General features: G+C 42.9%; 1 protein-coding gene across 1 annotated transcript in view; it reads right to left on the reverse strand.

The window, feature by feature from the left end:
- EGFLAM (EGF like, fibronectin type III and laminin G domains) overlaps positions 1-15517 on the reverse strand; it is a 149070-nt gene that overhangs the window by 38296 nt on the left and 95257 nt on the right. Inside the window, exons 7-12 of the mRNA XM_016153845.2 lie at positions 13216-13331; positions 12331-12649; positions 11597-11697; positions 10468-10568; positions 8427-8571; positions 4888-5077 (exon numbers count right to left, since the gene is read on the reverse strand). Coding sequence (XP_016009331.2) covers positions 4888-5077; positions 8427-8571; positions 10468-10568; positions 11597-11697; positions 12331-12649; positions 13216-13331 — 972 coding nt within the window. The remainder of the gene's footprint in view (positions 1-4887; positions 5078-8426; positions 8572-10467; positions 10569-11596; positions 11698-12330; positions 12650-13215; positions 13332-15517) is intronic.

Consider the following 15517-nt stretch of genomic DNA (forward strand, 5'->3'; position numbering starts at 1 on the left):
AACATTCTTCCTGATAAGTTGTCTACTGTCAGAGGAATCTTTTCAAAACACAAACTAGATCGTGGTACTCACCTCTCCCTCACACTCCCACTGGGACGAGCCATTTCCTCTGCCTGGAATGCACTTCCTTCTCTTTGCTTTCTAATGCCTGCTCTTGCCTCAGACATCAGCTTCACATTATATCCTCAGGAATGCTTTCCCTGAACCCCAGCCCATAAATCCCCCTATTATACACGATTATTGCACCGTCACTTCTCCTTTGTAACATTTACCCCGAATTGTAATTTTACATTTACTCGTGCAATTATTTGATTAATTTGGTGTCTTCTCATGGCAGCTACGCCACAGTTGAGTTGGGATCCTGTCTGTTTTATTCATTACTTTATCTCCATCACCCAGCATTACGACTGAGCAGGTGATTAAATAAGTCTGTGACATGTAAATAAGAATGAGCAAAAGAGTGATAAACCACAGTGAGACCCATGTCCACCACAGACCTCTTGAGTCTCTAATAACTTGGGACGTCAGCTCTGGGACGTTGCTCCAGCAGAGTGTGGAGATCCCAGACAGGACTGGAAAAAATAAGTGGCGATGCTTTAGGTTTGAGAATTTAGGTGAGAATAGTAAAAGAAAAGGCTGGGCCGGAGAATACGTAATTTTGCTAGGCTTGCTGACTCTTCTAAAATGTGAGTTCAGAGAGAGTCCGACAGCTGGGAATAACCTAATGAAGGAGATGAAGGGGGGAGGGCTAAGTAAGGAAGGGCCTCTCTGAGGAGCGGACACAGCTTGGCGAGGGTGGGGAGGAGGGGCAGAGGAAAAGTCGCGTTTGAAGGCAGCAGTGCCAAGTCACAGGTGGCAGATGGGGGAACCAGGCCGGAAGTCTGTACCGTGTCTCCACCAAAAACTCAGTGCTGTTTGCACGAGCCCAGTGTTTCTCAGTGATGGACTGTATTTAACTTATATGAACTTGAATTTCAGGAGGACTCACTCTAAGTAAAGTAAATATGGAGGCTGAAGAAAGATAAACAGCCCTGTTCTTGCACCCCAGGTGGGGGAAATGGGAAGAAATGAAAAAAGGCAATGTGACTGATGCCTGCCATTAAGGTGCATAGAGAGAGATCAAATAATCCAATAGTGGCCTCTGGGGAGCACAGAGGCAGCAGTGTGGTCCCTCCTGGTGCCATTTGCTCAGTGGAGAGGTTGGTATCCCTCTGTGTGAGAATTTAAAATACTGTTAGAAATTGGTTCTTGCTTGACCTTGTAATGTCTGAACTACCCGTCAGAAGTTACCGTGCAGCTTCGAGATTGCCAGGTCAATGAAGAGAGAAGAAATAACATACCACCTGCTCGATGGATGGAGTCAGATAGTAATAAGAGGAAATACTTGCAACATGCCTGCTGGGTGCAAAGCTTTATTCTAAGTATTTTATATGTACCACAATTCATCTATATAAAATCATCTCATACAGTAGTTACTATTTACAGATAGAGAAACTGAGTCTCAGAGAGGTTAACTGATTGACTAAATCCAGACAATCTGTCTTCAGAAACCAGGTTCCTAAACACCACAGGAAAGTTCTGACGCACCTGCTAGTTCTTAGGTTCTGACTCATCACAGACATCCAAGGAGAGGAACTTGTCCTACCACATCGTTCTACCACAGCAGGTGCTTTCTAATTGTTTAAGGCGTCGCTGTTTATTGTGTGCTTTGACCAAGCGATCGACTGGGGAAAAATAACGTAAGGGATAAGATGTGAATCGTAACCTTTTCCTTTTAAGTAAACCTAATCTTTTGTAGTTTTAACAGTAGTGTCACCTTTAGGAGTGAGCAAGGTAGAGAGAAGCAATTTGAAGGCATTTGGGAGCCTCTGATGTGACAGGTGTGGTTCAGAGGGCAGGCACTGGCACGAGAATAGCTGAGGTCACAGTTAGCCTCTACCACTTACTAGCTGTGTGACCTTGGACAAATTACTAAACTGTTCTGTACTACCATTTCTCATTTGTAAACACTAAGGCCAATCATAGCACTTACTTTGTAGCCATCTTGGGGAGATTCGAGTAGTTTAGAATGGTGGCTACGAGTCATAGGTGATCAACTAATATTAGCTATAAAAGAAACAAACAAAACAAACAAACTGTATTTGCAGACATGAGGATCCAATCCTAGTTCTAATCCAGGAATGGAGAGAGGGCTCGATTGATATGTGGTACAGCAAATGCAGCAAAATATTTTAATGGTAGAATCTAGGTGGTGGGTACATAGTGTTCACTGAGCATTCTTTCAAAATAATACCTTGGAGACGATGGGGGGAAAAAAACAAGAAAGGGATTTCCCATTTCTTGCCAAGGGTAATGTCATGTGAGGATGTGATCTTTAGAGATGGGGCACCATCTTGGGATTACGAGTGAAAGCAAAAGAATTACAGAGACACCAGCCCAGAGTCCTGATACCACTGAGTCACTGTTATAGATGAAACTGGGTCCTTTAAAATTCATAGGTTCAAGCCCTCGCTCCCTGTGCGACTGTATTTGGAGACGGGACCTTTGAGGAGTTCGTTAAGGTTAAACAGAGCCATAACGGTGGGCCCTAATCCAATTTGACTGGTGTCATTATAAAAATAAGAAGAGGAAGAGACACCAGGGATGTGAGCACAGACAAAAGGCCGTGCGAGGACACAGTGAGAAGATGGCCATCTACAAGCCAAGGAGAGTGGTCTCAGGAGAAACCAAACCTGCCAACACCTTGACCTTGGATTTCCAGACTCCAGAACTGTGAGAAACTTAATTTCTGTTGTTTAAACAACCTAGTCTGTGCTATTTTGTTAAGGTAGCCCTAGAAGACTAAAACAGTCACTGAATTAACCAACCTTAGAATGATCTATTAACTTCCTTCGCTGATGTAATAAATGTCCTTATTGTTTTAAAAACAACCTTAGTCTTTTTAACAAACAGTGCTGGAACAACTGAACATCTGCATGCAAAAAATATTAATTCAAAAACAGACCTTTTGCCCTTCACAAAAATTAACTCAAAACGAATCATAGACTTAAATTTAACACAGAAAATTATAAACACCTAGAAGATAACACAGGCACAAACCTAGATGACCTTGGATGTAGCAATGACTTTTTAGATACAACACCAAAGGCACGATTCACGAAATAAATAATTGATAAGCTGGACTTCATTAAAATTAAACATTTATAATCTGCAAAAGACAATGTCAAGAAAATGAGAAGACAAGCCACCGACTGGGAGATAATACTTGCAAAAGACACATCTGATAAAGGACTACTTTCCAAAATATATAAGTAACTCTTAAAACTCAACAATTAAAAAAAAAATTAGAAAATAGACTAAAGGCCTTAACAGATGTTTCAACAAAGAAGATATGCGGATGGCAAATAAGAATATGAAAAGATACTCTACATCATGTCATAAGGGAAATGCAGCTTGCAACGAGATACCACTACACTATTCTATTCTAGTAGAATAGCCAAAATCTGGGAAACTGACAACACTAAATTCTAGCAAAGATATGGAGCAACAGGAATTTTCATACATTCCTTGTGGCGATGTAAAATCGGACAGGCACTCTAGAAGACAGTTTAGCACTTCCTTACAAAACTAAACATGCTCTACCATGATCCAGTAACCACATTCCTTGGTATTTACCCAAAGGAGTTGAAAATGTATGTTCACCTCCAAAAGCTGGATGTTTATAGTAGCTTTATTCATAATTGCCAAAACTTGGAAGATGTTCTTCTGTAGCTGTAAATGGATAAACTGTGGTATATCCAGACAATGGAATATTATTCAACGCTAAAAAGAAATGAGCTATCAAGCCATGAAAAAACATGGAGGAATTTAAATGCATATTACTAACTGAAAGAAGCCAAATCTGAGAAGGCTACATACTGTATGAGTCCAACTATATGACATTCTGGGAAAGGCAAAACTATAGAGAATATAAAAAGATCAGTGGGTATCAGGGGGTGCGGGCGAGGAGAAAGAGAGATGAATAGGCAGAGCACAGAGGATTTTTTGGGAAAATACGACGAATATAGGTTGTTATACATTTGTCCAAATCCATAGAAAGTATAACACTGCAACCGAACCATAATTTAAACTATGGACTTTGGGTGATTATGATGAGTCAATGTAAGTTCATCAGTCCTAACGGATGTTGCACTCTGGTGGAGGATACTAATAATGGGGGAGGCTGTGCGTGTGTTAGGACAGGGCGTATATGGGAAATTTGTGTACCTTCCCTCAATTTTGATGTGAACCTTCAACTGTTCAGAAAATAACATCTTAATAAATAAAGAAAATAGAAGAAAAAAAAAACAATTCTAGCTCTGCCTGCTATTTTGGATAAGTTATTTAATTTTCATAAACCCCAGTTTCTTCATGTATAAAACAGATAAAATAAGAATCTCTGCCCTCTAGAGTTGGTGTCAAGAGCATATGAGAGGGCACACGAGAAAGCGTTGGGCACGGCGGTCAAGAATTAGAACCTCACTATTTCTCTAGTAAGCAGAGAGCATGTGAAAGCTCTTCTCACATTATTGTGATGGATTTTCCACCAGACTGGGTAAGGAAGGGTAAAAGGGTTGAATTGCTTGCTGCTTTATGGAATGAGACCACGCCACATCTCATGAAAAGGGCCAAGATGGCAGCAGGACACAACCGAGGGCTTGGCGTGCCATTCTGTTTACCACGTCTCGGTGTTCGGACTAGGTGTCCGCAGGGTGCCCACGTCACCCCCGGGCCTAACTCCTTCTTGAAGTTCTTCGTGGCCTGCAACCCATGAGGCGGCTCACCTCCTTGGCCTGCACCTAAAAAGCAACCCCGCAAGGGCACCCAGCCCACTGGGAAATGACTCACCCACATCGGCTCCACTGAGTGCTTTCCCCAGCGGCCAGGGTCTCATGTCGATTCTCTTCCCATTTACCGTGAGTGTCTGCACACAGCCTTGAAAGCCTCGGTTTGTTCCTGTTGCCCTGACCAACCAGTAGGCACTGGGAGCCCCACCGAGATAGAGGGGCGTCCGGAAGGTAATTTTACTGTACTGGCCCTTTAAGAAAAATGAAAACCATGGCTCGATAAACAAAATTAAAGCCAAAAACGCAACAGATTTTAATGAGGGACATGGTTAAAATGTAGTTTATAGCCCCTGTGCTTTTTCCCATCTGTATTTATCTTTAAGACATTGCCCTACTGCAAAATTACACATACAGTTACCAAAGGAAACTCAGTGAGCTCCTCAGAGGGCTGTGTTTGGAGAAGGGATGATTTTGGAATGCCTAGAAGGGAAGGGAAGGAAGGTAAGAGCCAAGAGCAACCCAACAGGCAGTGTACCATGATGGGCATCCAAAAAAAACTTTGTCTTTCCAGTCCTGACAGCAGTTTACTGTGTACTTTGGATGGGTCACAGGGCTACTCTGTGTCTCAAAGGTGATAATGCTAATTTTGTATATACGTGGGCTAACGTTTACTCTTTCACTATCCCAGTCACCTTTATAGTATATCCTGCAAGAAACATTGTGGGTGGTGGTGGGGGTGGGGGGCGGGGGTTGGAATTGCTAAACAGATTTTGTTGCAAAATATTTTGAAATTTGCTCATGGACACAACTTTTTTTTTTTTTTTTAAGTGTTATTTCAGTTAGGTGGGGACATTTCCAGTCCTACGGCAAACCACAACCTGGATGGCAGGTTTCGAGGTTAGAAAGTAAGAGCTGAACAGTAGGTGGGACAAAATTCTCGGTCATTTGTTTTTAGAATATGGAAATATCGCATTCATTTGGATTAAAGGCAATAGAGGGGGTCGGGGAAAGGCCTGCTGCCAGAACTTACAAAATGCGCAGAATGTAAGACACTGAAACGTAATCTTTATTCTTTACGCTTTTGTTACCAACAAGTGGAACATCTAGTCATTGCTTTATTTTTGCTAATGAATAGATAAGAATCACTAAGTAGTATACTGAATAGGAGCTAGGCAGAGATAAAGTACTTACAGTGGGTTTTAGGGACTGTCGGCCACTGGCACACTGTTTTTGTTACATGAAATGAGAGCCCTGCTGCCTTATTTTATCAAGACTCTCAGAATTCAGTTTTTCTGGATCTCATCTTCACCCTCCTGGTCCTGTTCCTGGATTCAGGGCCACAGCAAGGGCCTGACTGACAGCTCAATCCTTTTCTGGATCATTGTGTGCACTGCAGGATGGCTGGTTCCTTTGAGGCCGTCTTTATGGCATCCCAGGCAATAGTCTTCGAGCCGGGCCTTTACCTTCCTCTGACAAGGGGTACCTTCAGGGCCCTGCAGCCTGCTTTGCCTGCTTATGCAGAGCACTGGAAGTGCCCTAGGGCTGGCGTTCCTCCAGCACAGCCCGTAACAGTCCTTGATGGGTGCCTCAGTGTGAGAATCCAACTCTCTTGCTTTGGCTTGGGATCACTCTGAGGGTAACTCATACTCCAGTGCCTCCCTGTGGGATTAGGCTGAAGCCAGAACCTGAAGAGCTTTGCCTGAGAGCTCATGCTGACTTACGCCTTTCCCTGTCCATCTCGTCCCTCCCTTATAGATTTCCTATGGGAACATTTTCTTAACACATCATTTACACAGGACTCTTCATCTCAGGTCTGTTTCTGGGGACCCCAACTTAAGTCAGAGTCACTCTCTCCCAAGACAGTTTATTAAACATTCCACATCTACGGTCCTGCTTATACAATTTGCTTAGCAAATGCTGATAGTAGAGAGTCAAACATTGCCCTGAGTATTCAAAAGATTATGTGCTTCTTACAATTAATTCTTATATTCACTAAAATCATAGACTCTCACCATTAGAAAAACATGAAAACTCACATAACCCAAACTGTTATTGACTGCTGGGTTCCCTGTACATCCTTACCAAAAGGTTTTGATAAATTATTTTTGGGACTCCCCCAAGGACAAAGGTCCTCCTGAGAAGGTCTTCTGCATCCCTGTACACCTTTGTACGATTAGGTGAAGCTAAAATTGGCTCCCTGTGCTCTTCCCACTCAGCTCGAGCATCGGGGTGCACAGAGTAAGCGCTTCTTTCCCAAGACTCTCCCTTTGACTCTGATGAAAAGCTACCATCCACATCTTCATCTTCTCTTCTGCATATTGAACAATGTTCCTTCCATCAGCAATTCCAGGGATTTCAAGTCAACTTCCTGTTTCATTGACTGTTCTTTGAACAGTGTGTCTGTGGCCCTCTTAGAATGCAATCACAGAGCTGAATGCAATCCTCTTATAGGATTAGAGTCATTGGAAGACTCTCTCTATATATAGAGAGCACTGGAAGCTATATATATAGTCACCAGAATAAAATAGAATTATCAACTCCCTTTTTCTAGATGCCATACCTCTATTGATGCAACTTACAATTTCTTTAGCTTGTTATTATCATATGGCTCTGTTTATTAACTTATACTGAACTTCCTTACTTTAAACCGAAGACATTTTCACGTGTTGCTTCTATTACAGCTTCTTCATCCTGTCATCATGTTAGTATTTTGGACCCAAGTTCAAAGCTTTTTTATTCCTATCAAACTTAATTTTAATTATATTAGGCCTATTGTTCTGGCATTAATGTGACTCTCATTCATTTATCCTCTTTTCCTTCCTTAGAAATAGATGCATAAGCAATCTCACTGAATTCACATTCATTACATTTGGATTCTTGTTTCTTTGGAACCACTGGGGTCCAAAATAATGGAGATCAGCAAGGTATGGCTCTTTATACAACATGTCTTGCCAGTACAGGGTAGTGAAGAGCCCAGGCAGGGAGGAAGCTATTCCCATACACACAAAGGCTTTCTTGCCGCATTTTCCTCAGAGAATACAGACACCTGACTGATTATAATTACAGGCTCAGTTCCTTGGCAGGTTGCTCATCCAAACTGTTTATTCCAAACACAGTCCTAAAATTGCCCAGAGCATGACAAATATGTGAATACTGAGGTTAAGTTGTTTTACCACTTCCTATAATCATGAGCTGCCCAAAAGGTAATCAATGGATTACTCTTGTGCATATAACCAAGTGGACCTTTTGGAACTATTTTCTAAAGCCACAGGATTGCAAGACCCCTGCCTTAAAAGTCAGCTTTGTGTCTGGCACTAATAATGGCTTCCTCCTCTACCCCTGGGCACCTATAGCGATGATGCTTGCAAATTGGCTCTCCTCTTCAGTAGATGTGAGGTGGATGCATGCCCTGAAAGCCCACCTAGAGTGGTAAGATCCAGCAGGAGCACATGAGAGCTCAGTTGCATGGGTCTGCCATGAAAAGTGGTCCACTGGAGCTTGCATCCTGCCCAGTCTGCCTCAGCTCCCTGCAGCGGAACCTCCTCAGGATGCTTACAGTGGGTGCTATACAGATGGGCAAGAAGTGAAGCTTTCGCTCACCTGGGACCGGCCTGGCACCGGGGTGCCGTTGTTGAGCTGCAGCAGCCCATTCAGCCCATCTCTGTAGAGTGTAACCGTGTGCCAGCCCCCTAGCTTGATTTTGGTCTCACTTATGATGATGGCAACCCCCGTTCCACAATTAAACCTGCGGAGGAGAAAAAAAGGATTCTTTGATCAACCAGTTCATTATGTTTTCAGGGACTATGGACATCACTTCCAGGGTGATAGCTTATTTGAGAGTCAATCTGTTCAGTTACGTTCACAAAGATCAAGAGCTACTTAAATCTGTGGAATAACTGAATGCCTGTTCCCTGGGATGACCTCAGTTTAGTTATCTTTAATCTTCCCATAGAACATTTAAATGTGGTGTCTTCTTTAAGCTGATTTTCCCTGCAGCTTAGAAAACGAGGGGTAACTAAGGACCTACCTCTTCTTTTCAGAAATCACCAGATATTTAAAGTGGATTCAAGGTGCAACAAATCAGAACTTGAGTCATTCTGCTTCCAGGGATTTCTCTAGAGACTTCCCCCAACTCCCAAATGACGGGCTCAGTGATATTAATAAAATGTAAAAAAGCCAAGCTGGCCAGCACTGCCATCTGTATTCGGCTGTGCTCAAATGCAGAAACAGGTGAGGGGTGAGGTGTGGGCGGAGGGTAAACATTGTCACACAGTCTCATTCTTCTTCTTTTATGTTTTTTTTCCCCACAATCTCCCTCTGGTCTGAGGTGTCCACTGGTCACTATGCCTGACATCTAGAATTTTGTTCTTTTCTGGTCAACTTCCAAGCAGCCACCATGCCACTTTCCCCTGGGTCCTGAGGCTGCCAGTGGGGAAGGAAGCACAGTGGCATCATTCTTATCTGGACTTGAACTAACTGCAGCCCATTCTCATGGCCTCCCTTTGCCTCATGATCCTCAGTGGCGTGGAACAGGTTGAGAGGCATTGAAGGGCAGTCTTACTTAATGGGGATATTGAAATCACTCAGTAAGAGTTGCAGAGTTGGGGAGCTGCCACCCCAAAAAACTGCCAGTGCTACTAGAAGTCTATCAGATCCTCCAAGTATTAGAGCCTTACATGGTTAGAACCCCTGCCCCAGATCCTGGAGGCTAGCACAAAACTCCCATGAGTCAAAGCATTTAGCAAAGGACAGGGGACCATTTCTACCCCATGGGGAATGCTCAACAGTCTTCACTCACTTAACCAAAAGTAATTTTTGTGTTGAAATAATCAAAAGGTAATATGGTTGATGCTGGGTGAGTTCTTGCTATGGGTCAGGTGCTCCTCTACACACTGTGTTTTATGCATTAACTCATTTAATCCTCTCAACAGCCCTGGGAAGAAACACAGGCTCAAAGAAGTTAAGTCATTTACTGAGGGTCAGATAGCAGAGAAATGGTGCCAGCAGGATCTTAACCAGTGCATTATGGAGAAGGACAAGGCTGATCCCCATTGGTCACTTCCATGAGGGTGGTTAAAACACTCACATCTCCACCAAACTCTGCCCCCCAAACCACACATAAACTAAATATGGATTCCAAAGTGTGTTGGGAGAGAAATGACCAGGGCAGAGGAGATAAACCAAAGTCTACCACAGTCCCGGGAGAAAATGAGAATGGGGTCTGAGTCCCTGGGATCCCTAAGGAGGTTGTAGGTGCCTCTCTGCTCTCCATGGCTGTCAATCATATTCACCAGAGGAAAAAAGGAGAAGATCCCAGTCTTTACCGTATCACATCCACTAGAGCTCCAGGAGAGAAAGGACTTCACTGCTTTGGCTCACTACTGCAAGTGAGACCTACGGCAGTGCCTGGTATGCTGTGAGTGCTCAAGAATGAGTGGTTACAAGGTTCCAAAACTCAAGTTGCTAAGGTCGCCCTGCACTCCTCACACTCCAGTATTTAGTAAACTGGTCCACGCTCATCTGATACACACTGTTCTTTATCTACAGGAATCCATCCTGTATATATCTTATTCACACAGTAAAAATGTAAACATAACATAGAGTAGTATTAAAAAATCTGTGGGCCTTTGGAGGGAGTTACCTAAATTGGAGCGAGCGTCGGATGATGGCCAGGGACATGAAATCGCCCCTCCCGTGTTCATTCTCCCCGCAGTAGAGAAGTAAGCCGTCCTCCGCTTCTGCCTGTTATTACACAAACAAAAGCCACAGGAACAATGATCACATCCTTTTCCATAAAGCGCCACCTGGAAACACTCATGAATATGAAACTTGAACATTCTCCTCTGTGGTCCTATTTACAAAGGGGCAAGCATGTAGACTCCAATGAATTCCCAGGTACCCAGTCCCAGTTCGTCCTCCAGCAGAGCCTCAGGAAAACCATGTGCACAAAGACCACACTCACAGAAAGGCGGTTCTTGCGCTCATCAAATTCTATTCTCACCGAAGAGCGCCCTATTTTTTCCTTTATTTTTTGTTTTTACTTCCCTCTCCCTGGGGAAGCATACAAATGTTCTTCTTTCTTTCTGTCAGGAGAACAGGACAATAAAAACAACTAGTTGGTTTTCTAGGGATATGGGCTGTCCTTAGACTGGGACAGATCACCTTTTGGAACTCGACACAATGACCATGTCCTCAAAGGGGACTTGTTTCCAGATCGCCAAACCTTTACACGTCATCTGGGATACCCAAAAGGACCACTTTAAGCTGAAGTCACTGAATTCTGATCTGCAGTTGATTGAGATCAGAGAGCATCTGTTGGACCTCACTCTATGCCAGGCTTGTGTATAACAGTTTTTCTATTTGTTCACTCGCAGCCATAGCAATGAAGGCAGACATTTGGGCTCCCTTTAAAAGAGATTTTGGAATGAGAATGCATTATACCTTCTGAAATCTTGCCCAGGGAGGTGTCACTATTATGAGCAACATGGCTGGGACCCAAACATTCTCTCTGGGAGACTTCAGGCGAACCACCTCCATAGTTCGGTAACATACAGCACCCACCTCCCCCTCGCCGGCACCTTTGAATGTGTGAATGTGCCCATTAGCCTTGTTACCCTGTGGACGGTTTAAGGACAGGCTCTGTGTCATATTTACCAATGATATTTACCTCCCCACTTCCTCTCCCCCTCTCCTCCTGCCTTTTGATGTAGCACTCTGTTGTGTTAAGATGTCCAACAGGTGGTACTCATCAAACAACCAACCCTTCTTACCCTGAATTCAAGAGTAATTTGAAATGCCTGATAGGAGTTCTTCAGAGGTTCAAAGGTTACATAGGAGTGGCCAAAGAACTGAGGATACTGTATAATAATATCTGAAAAGAGAAAAAGACAATACAAACACATGCTGTTTTCTCACTTCTCCAAATGCGAAAATCGATATACACCATTGCCTGGGTGTCATTAAGTGAAAAGCTCCGGTAATCTGTTAAACCTAGTTTACTATCTTCTTTTCACGTCTATAATTCTCATTCTTGGGGACTTTGAGCTTCTGAACTTCTTAAGGAGAAGCCGGATCTTAGGAGTTTGTTACCTGTTACTCCAAAAAGAACTGAATAGCTGTAGACCACTGACATGTTTTCCAACTGTACATCTGTGCAATATAAGTTCACTCAATCATTATCTTTCTTAATGTTCATGTACGTATTTCATCTGTATTTGTTTTTTCAGTAGAGATGCAATAAAAGTAAGCCCACCTACCCAAGGAGTTGTCGGGATGATTTAATTGCACCAATAGTACTACATAGAAATCGGGCTGTTGTCTAACTAAAAGCAATGGAAGTGGCCTCGTATTTGCCCCATGTAACTAATTTAATAACTTATACAAGGAAAAAGGCATTTATCTTAGAGATAGGGCTAGAAGGAATGATGAGTGGATGACAAAGCCTCCCTCTGGCTTCCAATGGGGCCACTCCCCATTCGAGTTCTTCCCCACACCAAGGGCCTACCTTCTGAGCAGCTCTCACCACCTTTGCCCAAGTTGCAGTGGCATCGTGAGCCCCCCCAGGTGTAGTCATTGACACAAAAGCTGTCCGCAGAGCAGAGAGTTTCATCACAAGGCATATCGAAGAGCCTCGGCATCACAGCCATGCCATTCTTTCCTTTTCTCTGCAGTGGAGTGGGCTGGGGGGCCACGGTAGTCGTAGGGAGAGATGCCAGGGTAGGAGGGACAAGCCTAGACACCGTCTTTGGCTTTGATCTAGGCACAATCTTGGATTCCACCAAAAATTTCTTATTTCCTTTTTTAATAGCAGGAAGTGGTTTAACCTAAAGCCAGAGAAGGGAATAGGTTCAGGATGAACACAGAGCACAGAAATGAGGCTGCCTTGTTTATGGCTAATGCCTAATAATTGAAAATATGGTCACTTTTGATACTTCCCACACACCTGGGATATAGATGGGGCAGACAGTATCGATCCCAGTTTATAGATGAAGAACTTGAAGTTCAAGGATTTTAAGTACTTCGCATTGTATTACTCAGAAAATCAGTAGTAAAGCTGATATTATATGATTTATTATTATTACAATATCACAAAAATTGAATTATCCAGGAATTATTCATTTTCTTACAATACCTGACTTTGTAAAATTTCACTTGGTGCCAGATTGTGAAGTCAGCAGCCCGGGGCTGACTATAGAACGTCAGCATGGCTGGTGCTTAGTAACTACTAATTTATGATCACTCGAAGCCTAATAGTCAGAGTAAATAAATGTGTTAAAAGCAAATGAGCCAATTTAAGTAGGTTTTAAGTAAAATAGTCCATTGCCACAATTGCCTTGTTCATCAAGAAAACAAAAACACCCTGGGCTTTAAGAGTAGAGATTTTTGTTACCTCCTCAAAGGAAATATCCAAATCTAAGTCGTCTTCAAATCCATCATCGTCCTCACCGGCTCCCGTGTCGGTTATATAATGGGGTCCATAGCGGCCACTTCCTGCTTCCTCGGGGCCTTCGCGGAGAAAAGCAGAACACTACCGTCAACACATGCCATCCCTCCCTCTCTAGCCTAAGTCATCAATAGATAGTGCTGTGCCGAATGCATCAGGATGTATTGGACACACAAAGAGTTCAAGACAAAAGAGGAAGCATCGATGACTAAAAAATATAAAAACTGTTTTAGCTCATAAAGAAATCAAGAAAATGCCAATTAAACCCAGAAAGAGCTGCCATTGTATAATGACAAGACTGGCAAAAATGTAAAAGTTGGGCACTAAAATATTACCAAAAATGGGATCAAGGGCGACTCCTATACATTGATGTTATTTTACATGTGTACAAATGCTGTGGAAAAACACTTGAAAATATTTAATAAAGTAGAAAATGTTCATGTCTTTGGATCCGACGGTCTCACTCCAACTCACAAAATCTGGAGAAACTCGTCCACATGTGCCCCAAGAGACGTGAAAAACATGTTCATAGCATTGGAATTCGTAGTAGTAAAAATCATCACGAATGTGTTATATATAATAACAAGTAAAACCCCAAATGTTTATCCACAGAGAATGGATAAATGAATTATAGTATATCTATGGAATGGAATAGAAGAAATGAATGCATGAATATTTAATAATATTTCAACATGGCTTAATCTCTTATTATTCCACGCAAAAAATACAAGTTGCAAAAAAACACATCCAGTCTGATACCATTTATATAAAAGTCAACAGCAAGCAAAACTTAATCTAGTACTTAAGGATACACATGTATGTTGTTTAAACTCTTAACAAAAGTAAGGCAATGACAAAAGTACCTGGGGGAGGTTAGAAGGATATGAATGAGGTGTGATACACGGGGCCTTCCTTCAAGAGCACAGTATAATATTGTTTCTTAAAGTTGATGCACTGTACATGTGAGTGTTCAATTATTTTATATGTTTTATATTTTTTTATATATGAAATATTTCTCTAAAACTTCTTTGAAATAAGAAAGAGACATTATACTACAGCAAACACTTCTACACCCAGAAAAAAAAGGGGCACCGTGTGGTATCTTGGGGGGCCAACCATTTTCATCCATTTTAGTAGGACAATAGGATTTTTCAGAACTGGAAGGTGGGCTAAGAAGAACTCTGAAGAGACAATACAGGACATTGTCCTTTGGGGAATGGTCAGATTAGCATTTTTATTCATTTGTCATCCACGAAGTCTACTGACCCGCAACAGTCCTGTCTTAGGCTACATACAGGAAGCACTCCCCTGGGATGTGAGAGTCTTTCAAAGAGCTGCTCCATAACACCCCCATTTCCTTGCTTCAGCAAGCACAGGTACCAAATTCCTTCTCTAAACAGACCCACCAGGCACCTCATCTTGAGGGCAGTGACAACTGTGGCAACAGAAACTGACTTTTGTAGGTTTTTGATACCCATCAGTTATTAGACATCCAGTGTTTGGATGACTGATTTAAAAAGGAGAGGAGAGGAGAGGAGAGGAGAGGAGAGGAGAGGAGAGGAGAGGAGGGGAGGGGAGGGGAGGGGAGGGGAGGGGAGGGGAGGGGAGGGGAGAGGAGAGGAGAGGAGGGGAGAGGAGGGGAGAAGAGGGGAGGGGAGGAAGGAGGGAGGAAGGAAGGGAGGAAGGAAGGAAGGAAGGGAGGGAGGGAGGGAGGACATTAAAGGCACAAACTGAACTTAAAAACATTCCGGTTTCAGAACAAGCTAAGCCAAACGACCTTCTCACAAAAAGGAAACTCACCCTCTTCTAAGCAAAATAGCAAGCAGATCAAAAATGAAGCTGAAGGAAACGGCAGAAAGGGGGTGTGGGAAGCATTTTCAGTGAGCACACTGCTGACCAGGAATCTCTTCCCAGACCAGAAAGAAAGAAATGTGGTTAGCAGATGATCTGAAGACAGCGCAAGAACTGTTCTCAGGTGTTCAGGCGTATCTTTGATGGAAGTAAGATAACACACCACACCGCCATGCCAAATCCCTAGAATTTTGTTTAAAATAGCCCACATGTCAGCTGTTGATGCCAGATTTATACTGGATGCAAGTTCTCTTAAGCCACCTGCATCCAGCCGGCACAGCTGTGTGCCAGATGTCGCCATACAAAAAAGCCAAGACTCTCTTGAAAAGGCATCTTTCTCCTCTTGTCTCTCTGCACCTGAGTATCTTTCTACCTCTCCTGGCCTCTCTCTTTCTCT

Source organism: Rousettus aegyptiacus, unplaced genomic scaffold (genome assembly GCF_014176215.1).
Source record: "Rousettus aegyptiacus isolate mRouAeg1 unplaced genomic scaffold, mRouAeg1.p scaffold_m13_p_8, whole genome shotgun sequence".
Taxonomy (NCBI): Eukaryota; Metazoa; Chordata; class Mammalia; order Chiroptera; family Pteropodidae; genus Rousettus; species Rousettus aegyptiacus.